The 13,687-nt window shown below is 40.5% G+C and overlaps 1 protein-coding gene across 2 annotated transcripts in view; it reads right to left on the reverse strand.

Moving 5' to 3' along the window:
• Nucleotides 1-1,201: 1,201 nt before the first annotated feature.
• Nucleotides 1,202-13,687, reverse strand: part of LOC149235958 (uncharacterized) — a 242,057-nt gene continuing 229,571 nt past the window's right edge. The window contains exon 6 of one of the 2 annotated variants that reach the window (XM_089461485.1): nucleotides 1,202-1,553. In XM_089461485.1, coding sequence (XP_089317611.1) covers nucleotides 1,358-1,553 — 196 coding nt within the window. In that variant the 3' untranslated portion in view covers nucleotides 1,202-1,357. The remainder of the gene's footprint in view (nucleotides 1,554-13,687) is intronic. The other variant, XM_089461486.1, reaches the window with a different exon arrangement.

The raw sequence follows: 13,687 nt of genomic DNA on the forward strand, positions 1-13,687 counted from the left end.
GCAAGTGTAAATATGCATTTTAAATTTATGGTGACATGGCCACTAAATGGTTAAATTTTATCATATAAATCCTTCATTATAGTGTAGGTTAATTAATTAATAGTAGGGCAACGAGGAAAGGTATCAAGATATGAATTCACAAATATGGTATAAAAGCAACAAATTTGGAGAAAAATGGTGGTTTAAAAACTACCTCATTTCCTGAATGGTGCATAGAGGGCATTGGGTACATTACAATATACTCTCAAGTTACAAAATTATGCTCACAAATGTCATTGTATTGTAATACTAGTTTTCCCTACATAAAAAAATGAAATTATGTTTACAAACTTATACTGTAAATAAATGAGCAAAGAAAGCTTTAGTTTTCCCTAGATAAAACATGAAATTATATTGACAAACTTACAAAAGTCAATGTAAATAAATGAGCAAAGCAAGCTTTTGTTTTCATGCTCTTGCTTATTGAAACTAAGAGAAAGAATCATCATATCAAACATACATAATATTCATTATGGATTTAAGTCTATTATTGGTATGATTAGCCTCTAGAACATAAATAGGAAATTCTTCCAATGGCTTAGCAGTTTCATCATTATGCTTAAGTTATGAGGATCATTGTTTTATAAGTTCTCAATTACATGTTATGGCATCAATGTTCTAGTACCCAAGCTCGAGTTTGTCATGACACAGACATATGGTCAAAATTGGTAGGCTAGGACACATAAAAATTTGGGGATTAATATTTGAGAGGATGAGTATTCTACCGCATTTCATTGCAAGAGAAAGGTCAATGGGTCGTTAATCCTAAATCTTTGGAAGTAATCATTTACTTTATGATTAACAACAACTGCTTTGAGTTCATGGGTTTTTATTTGCAAGGGTGGAGCTTTTATAAATGTGTTTAAAGCGGTGATTCTGTTATTGTTAAATGAGATATGACAAAATAATCTATAAAACTTCATTACTTCAACTGAATTACATGTAGATGTTGGACAATTGTCACTTTTTACAAATAAAGATATGTCAATATCATGGCATGTTAATTTATAGCTTCACTTCAACTTTTAATAAGGTTTTTGAAAATTAGTTGTAGTGATCATTATTAAGTCTAATATAATGGTAGAAAGCTCTACTTCTACAGTTATTATTATGGCCTATCTCATACTGATAATTCAGGATTGGAGTATAAATAGGTTTTTTTACACAATATCCTACCCAAATATTGGGCTTCTATTTTCTAAAATAGCATATGAATAAAAACAAATATAAAGTGAATGTTTCATTTACACTCTCACAAGAAATAATTGTATACCACAAAATACAAGGAAAGGACATGATACAATCATAAGTTGGTATGTCACCCAATTGATCCAAATTGTGATAGCATGATAGCACCTAAGACCACCACAATGGATGATACAATTAGTAAGGCCGCTCCAGTTCTAGATGTCACCTCTTTGTAGAAAAAGACAGCCCACATGGCACTCACAATGAGTTGGCACTGAACCAATGGCCATCCAAGAGTTACTCCCAAGTATAAAGTTGCATAAATGCTACATAACAATAAATATTTTGTTGTCAAACCTGCCAAACAATTTACATCCTGACAAATGAAACAAAAGAGTGTGTATGTGTTTTGCTTTCTCTAACTCCAAATTAAATGCATGCTTGTTATCCTAGAGAAAATGAAAGGAAGCAAAACAAACATGAAAGATGGATAAACAAGGAAAAGTGTCATAAAGGAAAGACACTATTTGTCCCAAACACATACCTAAAGAAAGACAATTTAGAGTAAACTACCCAAAAATAAAAATAATGTTATTTTCCCTTGAAATAATTTCCATTACAATATGTGAGAGTAACAAGGGAAACCTATACAGACATCTATGTTATACTATACTAGCTCAAATGTTTGTATAGATACTATTATAATGAATGTTTCACGCAATTTCATTTTATTTTCCCTAATAAACGAATAAATAATAGTTGAGAAATTCAAACTCATAGTATTCTCTACAAAAATGTGCCTCAAGCCTCAACCTTTGGAATCAACAATTCTACAACTATGAAAAACACTAAATAAGTTCAATTGGTATTCTCACAATCACACACTTGAATTCCCATACATCCATGTTCCAAAAGACAAGCGAAAGAAGTTAGACTCTACAAGTATAAAAGGTATCTTCATTGGTTATAGCCTTTCATCAAAGGCTTATAGAATCTACATCAAAGAAGGAAGACAAATCGAAGTTAGCAAGGATGTTATATTTGATGAAAACCATGCCTACAAAAGATCCAAGGATATACCAATCAAATCCAATGAAGAAGATGTACCACTATTTGATGAAGAAGAGTAACATGGTAAGGTGCCTACAAACCAAGAAGAAGAGGAAGAAGGACCAAGTGAGCCTTTTCAACCTATAATTATTCCCAAAACAAAGAAGAGACCAAATTGGTTAAAAGCTACAATTGAAGATGCCGAAGGACATGGAGCAACTAAAGGATCTTTCAGAGAAAGCGAAAGATTGAAAAATATACTCACGATATGCAACATACATGACGAAGTTAATCAAACCAGAACCAACTACCTTTGAAGAAGTCACTCGTCAAGAAGAATGGACGAAAGAAATGTAGGAAGAATATCAATCTATCTTGAAGAATGTGTAACTAGGTTTGGTCTTCATAAGTATGAAATATATTTTTGATTCTTGTAAATTATAAAATGAAAGAAAAATTATTATTATTATTTTGGAGCATGGGTTTCATGCTCAAGGTCTTTTATTTTATAGGTCAAGAACCATTGAATGCTTCTAGGGTGTGTCCTAGGTCAAGAAATTAAGAGTCATTGTCATAAGTTAAAGATCCCATTGAGCACATTGTAACTTGTAAAGAAAAATATTTTTGTCTTAAAAAGGGTCCAGATACCCTCCAAGACCAAATTGGCCTAGCAGCTAGCAAGTCAGCATAAAGGAAGAGCCACATCCACCTTTGAAGAAGCATATAAATAGAAGAGGACTCATTCCACTTGAAGTACATTGACTCACCACTCATTCTAGCAAAGGAAGAGGAAGGAAAAGGCAACGAAGGAAGAAGAGGACGAAGAGGATCTTTTGTTTGGTCTATTTTCTTTCACACGTGCTAAGGAGAACTAGGGTTTCTGTAGCAAGACCTAGGGTTTCTATCTTCAAGTTCGATCTTGGAGAAGAGGAGACAAGTTGGTCAAGTGAAGGTCACCAAGGGTAATCCTCATGCTCCTAAAGAAAGGAAAAGTCAAGCGAAGGTAAAAGGAGGGCTCAGAAGACATATCGAAGCTCACATGTGTGGCACCAACAACTGTTGGGGGCCGAAATTTCATAGCTGCAGTGGAGGCCGAAATTTCTGCAGTTAGAGGTCAAAGAAGTGTTGTTGGAAGAGATTTGTCTAGGTTTGATAGGATCAAGGTTAGCACATCATCCGGAGGATTGGTCTTGGTCTTGGAGGGTTTTGAAGTCAGCCTTAAGGTCTTGGAATTCGTCGATTAAAGAATCTATAAGGAAGTGAAGAGATTTGTAGGTCTTCCTCTCAAGTGGAGAGGTTTTGGCCCTAGCTTGCAGCCTATATTCCATGTTCTTGTTCTTCCTGTTTTGGTAGCTGGTTGATGATTCAAAAATACAATAATAAGGAACAAAGATAATAAGTAAAAGAACATCACAAGCAGTTATCAAGTAAATATAATTAATCATAATCACTTCCCTATTGAATTCTCAACTGAATGGGATTTCGGAAATCGTTCCTAGACCTAGTGACAAATTTGTTATCACTTCCAAATGGATTTACAAAATCAAACATGTCGTAGAAGGAAGCATAGAAAAATACAAAGCCAAACTTGTTGCAAGGGGTTTATCTCAAAAGGAAGGAATAGATTATGAAGAAACCTTTGCTCCCACTGCCAAGTACACTACTCTTAGATCTTTGGTTCCATTAGCTGCTACTATGGGATGGAATATCCATCAAATGGATGTCAAAACAACATTTCTAAATGGAACCATTGATGAAGAAGTATATATTGAACAAATGAAAGGCTTTGAGATAAATAGTAGAGATACTTATGCTTGCAGACTAAAGAAAACTTTATATGGCTTGAAATAAGCTCCTAGGGCTTGGTATGCAAGGATGGATGCAGATCTGTTAAGGATTGGGTTCGTCAAAAGTTTTGTCGATGCAAACCTCTACATCAAGATAGTGAAGAATGAACCAATTATTATACTCTATATATGTGGATGATTTATTTATTATAGGTGTGGAGTGCGGAATTCTAGAATGCAATAAAATGTTGGCAGCTGAATTCGAAATGAAAGATTTGGGACTCGTGCATTACTACTTGGGCTTGGAAGTTTGGCAAAAACTCGGTGAAATATATATTGGTCAAGGAAAGTACATAATCAAGATGTTACAAAAGTTCGGTATCATGGGTTCCAAGCCCATGACCACTCCCATGATCACAAATCTCAAGAAGTTGAGAAGCTTTGACTCTAGTCTCGTTGATCTTACAAGCTATCATAAGTTGGTAGGCTCTTTGATGTACTTGGTAAATACTAGACCTGATATATGCTTTGTTGTAAATGTGCTTAGTCAATTTCAGTTGGAGCCTCATCATGACCACTGGGATAGTTGTCAAGCATATCTTGAGATACCTACGTGAAACAATTCATCACTACCTGAAGTATGATGGAAAGGAAGTTAACTTAACAGGTTTTACCAATTCCGATTGGGGTGGCAGTGACATTGATGGGAGAAGCACTACCAGTGGTTGTTTCAATTTGGGATCTACAATGATTTCATGGACAAGTAAAAAACAAGATCCCGTTGCGTTAAGTAGTGTTGAAGTTGAATATGTTGTTGCATGTGAAGTAGAAAAAGAAGTTGTATGGTTAAGAAAACTCTTATCAGATTTGTTAGGAAAGCCTCTAATTCCTACAGTAATAAATTGTGATAATCAAAGAAACATCAAGATGTTTTAAGACCCTGTATTCCATGTCAGGACAAAGCATATCAATAAAAACTACCATTACATTAGAAGTTTGGTACAAGATGGGGTCGTGAAGCTACAACATATTCCGACAGATGAACAGGTAGCTGACGTGTTAATGAAATCTCTTCTGAATAAGAAGTTTGAATATTTCAGAAGCATGCTTGGATTGGTTGATGTTACAGATTTCGTTGATAAGGAGAGATAGAAGCATCTTGTGGCAACATGTTAAAATTGGCAACTAGGGCCAAATTCCACTTTGGGAAGCTCATTTGAAGAAGATAATTATGGCATTGAATTCCTCTTTTCGAGAGGACCAAAATCGACCTAAAGATCGACAAATTTGCATAAGGAGAAATTAGTTTTTGAATTTATGTTCTCACCTATAAATTACCTAGGTCGACTTTTCCTCTATGTTGGCTCATCAAGCCCAATAGACACGTCCCTTGACCTGCACCAATTTCTATAAATTAAGGTGACCTCCAACCTCATTTGCACCGATCATCTCATGAGAGATTCATCCATGAGGTAGCTGAGCTCAGGAAGAGGACTAGGCAAGAAAGATTGGGGACTGTTAGGGTCATTTTGAAGGCCACAGAGAAGCAGAAGATAGCTGCAGGGTATGAGGCAACTTCTAAGCAGATATTGTATGGGTTTTGTTCTCTTGCAGATCCTGAAGAGCAGTTGTAGGCAGCCGCATTCTCTACGATGATTGTTAGTGTGATTCTGAAGTGGTTTAGCCCTGTTTCATGTAGTCGCAGCCATAGAAGAAAGTTCAGGTAGGCTGCAGGCCTTACCTACCTCAGATCAGGGTACCATGAGGGTAGTTTGGCACTAGTAATTAGCCCTGGACAACCGCAAGTTGGAACTGAGATAAAGGAAGTCTAGCCGCAGTTGTTAGGAGGCAGCTTCGAGGAGATTGAGTGGGTTAAAGAGGACTGCTTCATGTTTGATGGGTGCCCTAACTTGTGGTGAAAAATACAGCAGTATATTCAGAATCAGAGGTATGTATATATAGCTATGAAATGAAAGCAACTCTAATCAGATTATGCTTGTACAACAATTTGACTCCAGTGCTAAGTTCATCTCCTTTGGAATTACAATTTTTGGGCCATCAATCTATCTGCAATTTTGTCAAGTATATTTGACCTAGAATTATTGTACTCTCTCTCTGTTGAGCACTTGATATTAATAATAAGGAAGATTGATCAAGGGTTTTCCCCATCTTGGGGTTTTTCCCTGGCTTGAGCCAATTTTTTGTTCTCTTGTCTTGGCTTGTCCTCTGCATTTATGGTTTATATTCTTTCTTCAGTTATCATCAATGTCATAATGGTTTATGCAATGTTCCACCAAGGTTCCGGGACGAGGGGGCGAGGGAGCGAGGAGGTGCGGGAGTGGCCTATGCAAAAGCTCCCCACCATTTTTTAGGAAACATGGGGGAGCGTCAGGGTCTTAAAAACTTATAAATATAAAATATAATTTATTAATTGAGTCCACTATGACAATTGGGTTTGAATTGAAAAGCTGCAAAGCATGATCATTGATATGAATATCATTATCTAAATTTCTAATATCATATAAATTTAAAATTCTAATTTATAATCATACATCATAAACTAAACAATCTATTACAAAATTCAATCCCAATTTTACCCATAACAATCAAATCTAATGTTTTCTTTTCTTTTAGACCTGCAAGAACAACTTTATAAAGCACGGTGTGAAATTAAGGATGAGCCGCTTAGCAATACAATTTTTCTCACAAGCCATGACAATCTTCCCTCGAAATCCTTAGCTTCTTACGGGATTAAAGGCCATGCGGTCTGAGCTGACGTTGCTTCAAACTTTCAAGAACAGTTGTTGCTTAATAGCATAATTATATTCATTTCAAAATCTCCAGAGATCTCGACAATTCTGCTAAACCAGACATATATTAAGTCAGCGACAAAAATCGTTGTATCTATAAAGTCATCAAAAATACAAATATAATGCTGAGAAGGGACCGTCTTCAGTCAACCACTTTCTTCCAACGTGTATATATATTCTATATGAAAATTTTGTACGCCATTTTGTCAAACGAATACGCACATCCTAGAGTTTATGTATATATATTTGGAGTGATCAAAATACGGTGTTTTCCAACGATATAGGAATGCGAGTAACATTATTTAAAGAATATGAGGGTGGTGCATGTACTTATACCTTGGAGACTCTGGTATTTAGAGATATTAACAATTATATTACTTATTAGTGATGGGGTTGAGCCTGTTATCACCCCAAGAAACTCACCTAGGTTGCATATCGGTGATGCTCGGGAACATTACAAATTCAACCAAATATAGTTGGATAAATGGTGGATGAATGGAACAAATGCTGCATATTCAAGCCAGATAACCACTTCTACTATGATTGACCCCAGACATGGGTGAACACCCCCAGACTACAAGGCTTTTAACCACCTATTACTCACAGTTTGAGGATAAGGTGATAATGGAGAAGACTGACCACACCAGCAGATGCACAGGACCCTGTGATGGCCGGCTGCAACCAGTTAAGAGGTCTGTAAATCTAGTTTCTAATGCACAGACAGGATGACAGCTCTCTATGCATTAAACAACAGAAACCTGCACACATGTTCTATGATACATGCCAAATCCTAACACAGAGGTGGGATGACAGCCCCTCTGATGCTAAACGTTCACAACAATAGAACAAATGCAAACAGGCACATCCTGGAACAAGAAAGAGAAGTGGAAAGTGAGCAATAAACAGCAAAAGAAGCTTGTATTAGCTGGAAATGAAGACCAGACGCTGCAGGTTACAAAGTAGTTACAGTCTCCAAAAGTTGAACCTTACAACAGGGTTCTCTTCATCTAACACTCATCAATCGATTACATCTCTGTTCTGGGTATATATGGTGTTACATTACAAAATATCTCTGCTAACCTACACGTGAAGGGATCATAATGGATCACCAACCGCTCTAACTGCTTGGTATGGGTCTCTGCTATAGCGTGACTATGTCAGTAAACAAAATTGATCCTTTCTGATATTCTGTTGTCCTTCATGAGCAGGTGGAATGTCGGCTGAAAGAAACCCATCACTGATAAATGTATTTAACTGCTCGAGGCTCGTCCTCTTCGTCTTGGCCATTCTGTTTGTTGAAAGCGGTGGTTGAAAAATAACTGCGCTGTGTGGTAAACGATGGCCGTCTTCGGCAGCACAGGACAGGCTATGGACACGGGCAGCATGGAGGAAGATCCATCGTTGAATATCGTGGGTCAACGGCGGAGAGCGCTTTGCAATGGCTACAGGGAGGAAACGGGAACAACGAAACTGAGCCGTTGGATGAAACAGACGGACGACAGATATAGCTCAACGGGAGGAAACAGGTGGAAGTGGGATCAACGATTATCGTTGGATAAAATGAATGATCGGCCGATGAAGGGATACACTATCGGGAAGCGCAAAAGGCAGAAAGACTGAGTTACACGCAAATACACTGTCGGAGGCGGAAAAGCGGACTTGAAATTTTATACAAGTGAGCAACGAGTTGAATCGGGTCCGGAACCTGATATCGCATTGGCGGAGTGGAGTGGTTTACGTTAACAACAAGCCCTGACCCTGCGACTTGCGATCGCCAATGAATATCGCATCGGCAGTTCGGAAGCGGGCGCGAACAGACATTGTCCGTTAGATCTCGGGCAACCAGATCCAACGGCTAACGCAATATCGCATCAGAGGAAGTCACAGAGGGGAGCCCTTTACACAAAGATGCGATTGCGATCAGCGATTGGGCGCGGGCCGTTGGATTGTCAGGATTGATCGGACGGCGGAGAAATGATTCCAACATCGCATCGGGAAGACAAGGGGAGCGGAAGCCTTTTTACAGATGCGATCGCCGATAGCGACGAGACTGCGGACCCGATAAAAGAATTAGCTGCAGCTTAAAGTCATGTCGCGTCCGAAGGGGCAATCGGTGATCGGCAATCGGTGATCAGCAATCGATGATTATTAAGGACACGGCTTATGAGAGACCTGCGGAAAGTTGCGATTGCGATGAAGGAAAAGGGGCTTAAGAAGAGTGCGCAGTCACATGGTCACAGTCATATGACCGTTTGAACTTGGTGCATGGGGCTAAGGAAATATGGGTCTTTAGTGGATTTCGGGGGTTGTACACGGGAAATGAGGAGGCTTTAAGAGGAAAACAAAGATGGCAGGGCTATGGGAAAAGAGAAGATGAAGGAAAATGGAGAAAAAGACTGCTGCGATCTCCCCCTCTGAGCGTAAACACATGGCCGATCTGAACATTGGTCCTCCAAATACTGAAGTTTGTAGCAGAGCTAACACTGGCTCCTTCTGGGGATGAGATCCTCCCTGCGAGGTCTCAAGAACTGCAGACCAATGCCTTCCTACAAAACAAGCTTTAAAAACATTTGCCTAGTGTCCATTGGGCATGGAGTCAACTAAGCATACAACATAAAACTGTAAAAGAACTTAATTACAAACATAAAAGCCTGAAAATGCAAACTTCAAAATTTGCCCATTTGCTGGGCCACCAAAATTGTTTCTCCTGCTCTCAGCCTGGTTCATCATATATCAGCAGGACAGGATTGATTTGATCATCCACCTCAAACAGTTTAGGACACTTGAGCTTAATAGGTAGAGATGATCGATTCTTCATTCCCTTTCTGTGTGTTTTCCTCCTTGGACGTTGTTCAGAGGAGCCTTTGTACACCTGCTGAATAATTATCGTTGTTGTGTACTTATCTTTGTCTTCTATGGTTTGCACGACTAATATGAATGAGACACCATTGAATTCTTGTGCAGGAGACACAGAGACGACATTTGCCCCTGAATCTTTCTTCGAACAATCCTCATCCAAGGAGGATTCCCATGACTGAACATTTTCTTCCTCTGTCATCCGGCAAGTTGCCCTCTCATTCAGTGTGGAGGCCATCTGAGCAGACATTAGAATATCAAGACTGAGATGATCAACTTCAGCCTTGAGCATTAAATTACTTGTTGCCTCAGTGTTCAAGGAGCAACTTTGAGGGCATTCTACTTGAGCAGACAGAGAAACATAAGATGATGGGGAGCATACTTCTCCCTTCTTGATTACTGATGCGGGGACATCAGCAAGTCGCTCAAATTGCATATCTGCGTAGTCATGGGAAGTTGAGCTGGCTTCGGGCTCAAACTCTTCGAGGACGGAAGGATCTGCTGCTAGCTGCCTCCGCTGATAAGCTTGTTGTTCTGCAGGTACAACAAACTGATAAGCAGCGCCTCTCGATAAAGCTTCTTCATAAGCAGCTCTGGTTAAGAAGGGGGCATTGCCCTTGTCTTCCAAACCATGGACCTCCTCCTCTTCATCAAACTGCTCTTCTTCTGAATGTTGTGCAGCTCTTAACCTGGAAATTTCAAAGACCAATAGCTCTATCATCCTGGCCATTTCGTCGATCTCATGATCTGATGATGATGAGAGCCCATCCCTCTGCGAGTTTCCAGACTTAGTATTATCATAGAGCAGATCTTCCTTATTCCCTCAGTACTTTAAAAATTCCTCTCTAGGGCCTCAATGTCTGCAATAGACCTAGGGGCTAGTTCATTGAACCATTTTTTAGCATCTCCCTCTAGGCTTTGGATAAACACCCTCATCCATACATCCTCTTCATAGATGTCCAGGTTATCAGCATAATTATAAAAAGACTCGAGGTGCTCTTCTGCTGATACTCCTTCTGTACCAGTAAACTTAGGCATGTATTCTTGATAATCTCCTGCAGGCATGGCATGTAATGGGACAGGCAAGACCAGGGGTCTATACCTAGCAGCAATGATTTTTTCTATTTTTGTGGGAGCTTGCTGGCTTGCCATGACTGAGGTATATGAAAGAATACTGGTAGGCTGAGAGGAAATAATCAATGAAAAGACATTTATTTTTACGCTGATAACCTAGATATCAATGAAAAGGTTGACAGAAACAGAGGAATACGATGGACAGCGTGGGACACTTTTGTATGGACTGATATCCGAAAGGGAAATGAATGAACGGGAGCGGGATGGATCTCTGAAGGAAATACTTCACTAACAGAGATACATGGGACCTTTTCGGCTTACCTGATCCTGATGCTCCATTCCGCAAAGTTTCTTCTGCTTATCGCTCTTCTCAGGATCGGGCACTGGCCAGCTAATGATTTCTGAAGATTTCTCCGAGCACGCTTCACGAACTAGACTAGAACTTCAATGTGGAGTCGCCAAAGGATGGCCTTCCTCCAGTGGAGTCGCCAGACAGACGATTACAACCAGAATATGTGTTCAAACCTTGTCTGTCATCAAAGTTTGAAGCTGTGTCGTCTCCCAGGGAAGCTGAGCTTCAATTCTCCTCTCCCCGGCAACGGCGCCATTTAATGTTATCACCGCAAGAAACTCACCTAGGTTGCATATCGGTGATGCTCGGAAGCATTACAAATTCAACCAAATATAGTTGGATAAATGGTGGATGAATGGAACAAATGCTGCATATTCAAGCCAGATAACCACTTCTACTATGATTGACCCCAGACATGGGTGAACACCCCAGACTACAAGGCTTTTAACCACCTATTACTCACAGTTTGAGGATAAGGTGATAATGGAGAAGACTGACCACACCAGCAGATGCACAGGACCCTGTGATGGCCGGCTGCAACCAGTTAAGAGGTCTGTAAATCTAGTTTCTAATGCACAGACAGGATGACAGCTCTCTATGCATTAAACAACAGAAACCTGCACACATGTTCTATGATACATGCCAAATCCTAACACAGAGGTGGGATGACAGGCCCTTTGATGCTAAACATTCACAGCAATAGAACAAATGCAAACAGGTACAGCCTGGAACAAGAGAGAGAAGTGGAAAGTGAGCAATAAACAACAAAAGAAGCTTGTATTAGCTGGAAATGAAGACCAGACGCTGCAGGTTACAAAGTAGTTATAGTCTCCAGAAGTTGAACCTTACAACAGGGTTCTCTTCATCTAACACTCGTCAATCGATTACATCTATGTTCTGGGTATTTATGGTGTTACATTACAAAATATCTCTGCTAACCTACGAGTGAAGGGATCATAATGGATCACCAACCGCTCTAACTGCTTGGTATGGGTCTCTGCTATAGCGTAATTGTGTCAGTAAACAAAATTGATCCTTTCTGATATTTTGTTGTCCTTCATGAGCAGGTGGAATGTCCGCTGAAAGAAACCCATCACTGATAAATGTATTTAACTGCTCGAGGCTCGTCCTCTTCTTCTTGGCCATTCTGTTTGTTAAAAGCGGTGGTTGAAAAATAACTGCGCTGAGTGGTAAACGTTGGCCGCCTTCGGGAGCACAGGACAGGCTATGGACACGGGCAGCATGGAGGAAGATCCATCATTGAATATCGTGGATCAACGGCGGAGAGCGCTTTGCAATGGCTACAGGGAGGAAACGGGAACAACGAAACTGAGTCGTTGGATGAAACAGACGGACGACAGATATAGCTCAGCGGGAGGAAACAGGTGGAAGTGGGATCAACGATTATCGTTGGATAAAATGAATGATCGGCGGATGAAGGGATACACTATCGGGAAGCGCAAAAGGCAGAAAGATTGAGTTACACGCAAATACACTGTCGGAGGCGGAAAAGCGGACTTGAAATTTTATACAAGGGAGCAGCGAGTTGAATCGGGTCCGGAACCTGATATCGCATCGGCGGAGTGGAGTGGTTTACGTTAACAACAAGCCCTGACCCTGCGACTTGCGATCGCCGATGAATATCGCATCGGCAGTTCGGAAGCGGGTGCGAACAGACATGGGCCGTTAGATCTCGGGCAGCCGGATCCGACGACTAACGCAATATCGCATCGGAGGAAGTCACAGAGGGGAGCCCTTTACACAAAGATGCGATTGCGATCAGCGATTGGGCGCGGGCTGTTGGATTGTCAGGACTGATCGGACGGCGGAGAAATGATTCCAACATCGCATCGGGAAGACAAGGGGAGCGGAAGCCTTTTTACAGATGCGATCGCCGATAGCGACGAGACTGCAGACCCGATAAAAGAATTAGCCGCAGCTTAAAGTCATGTCGCGTCCGAAGGGGCAATCGGTGATCGGCAATCGGTGATTATTAAGGACACGACTTATGAGAGACCTGCGGAAAGTTGCGATTGCGATGAAGGAAAAGAGGCTTAAGAAGAGTGGGCGGTCACACGGTCACAGTCATATGACCGTTTGAACTTGGTGCCTGGGGCTAAGGAAATATGGGTCTTTAGTGGATTTCGGGGGTTGTACACGGGAAATGAGGAGGCTTTAAGAGGAAAACAAAGATGGCAGGGTTATGGGAAAAGAGAAGATGAAGGAAAATGGAGAAAAAGACTGTTACGATCTCCCCCTCTGAGTGTAAACACATGGCCAATCTAAACATTGGTCCTCCAAATACTGAAGTTTGTAGCAGAGCTAACAGAGCCATTTCTTCATCCTGCAACAAAATGTGCTCTACATATGTGAGATCAGGATACGACTTGATGTTGGAATCTTACACTCTATCATATTATCAACCTCCAAAACGTTAGCAGTGGAAGATGTAGACGGGAAACGACCCCCCTCGTTCCCCTTTTCGGAAACACCCCCTCAGGAAAGGGAAACGACCCCCTGGCACGTCCCCC

The sequence above is a fragment of the Pinus tabuliformis genome, chromosome 8, assembly GCF_031772625.1.
Source record: "Pinus tabuliformis cultivar Carrire ecotype Pingquan chromosome 8, CPIR1, whole genome shotgun sequence".
Taxonomy (NCBI): Eukaryota; Viridiplantae; Streptophyta; class Pinopsida; order Pinales; family Pinaceae; genus Pinus; species Pinus tabuliformis.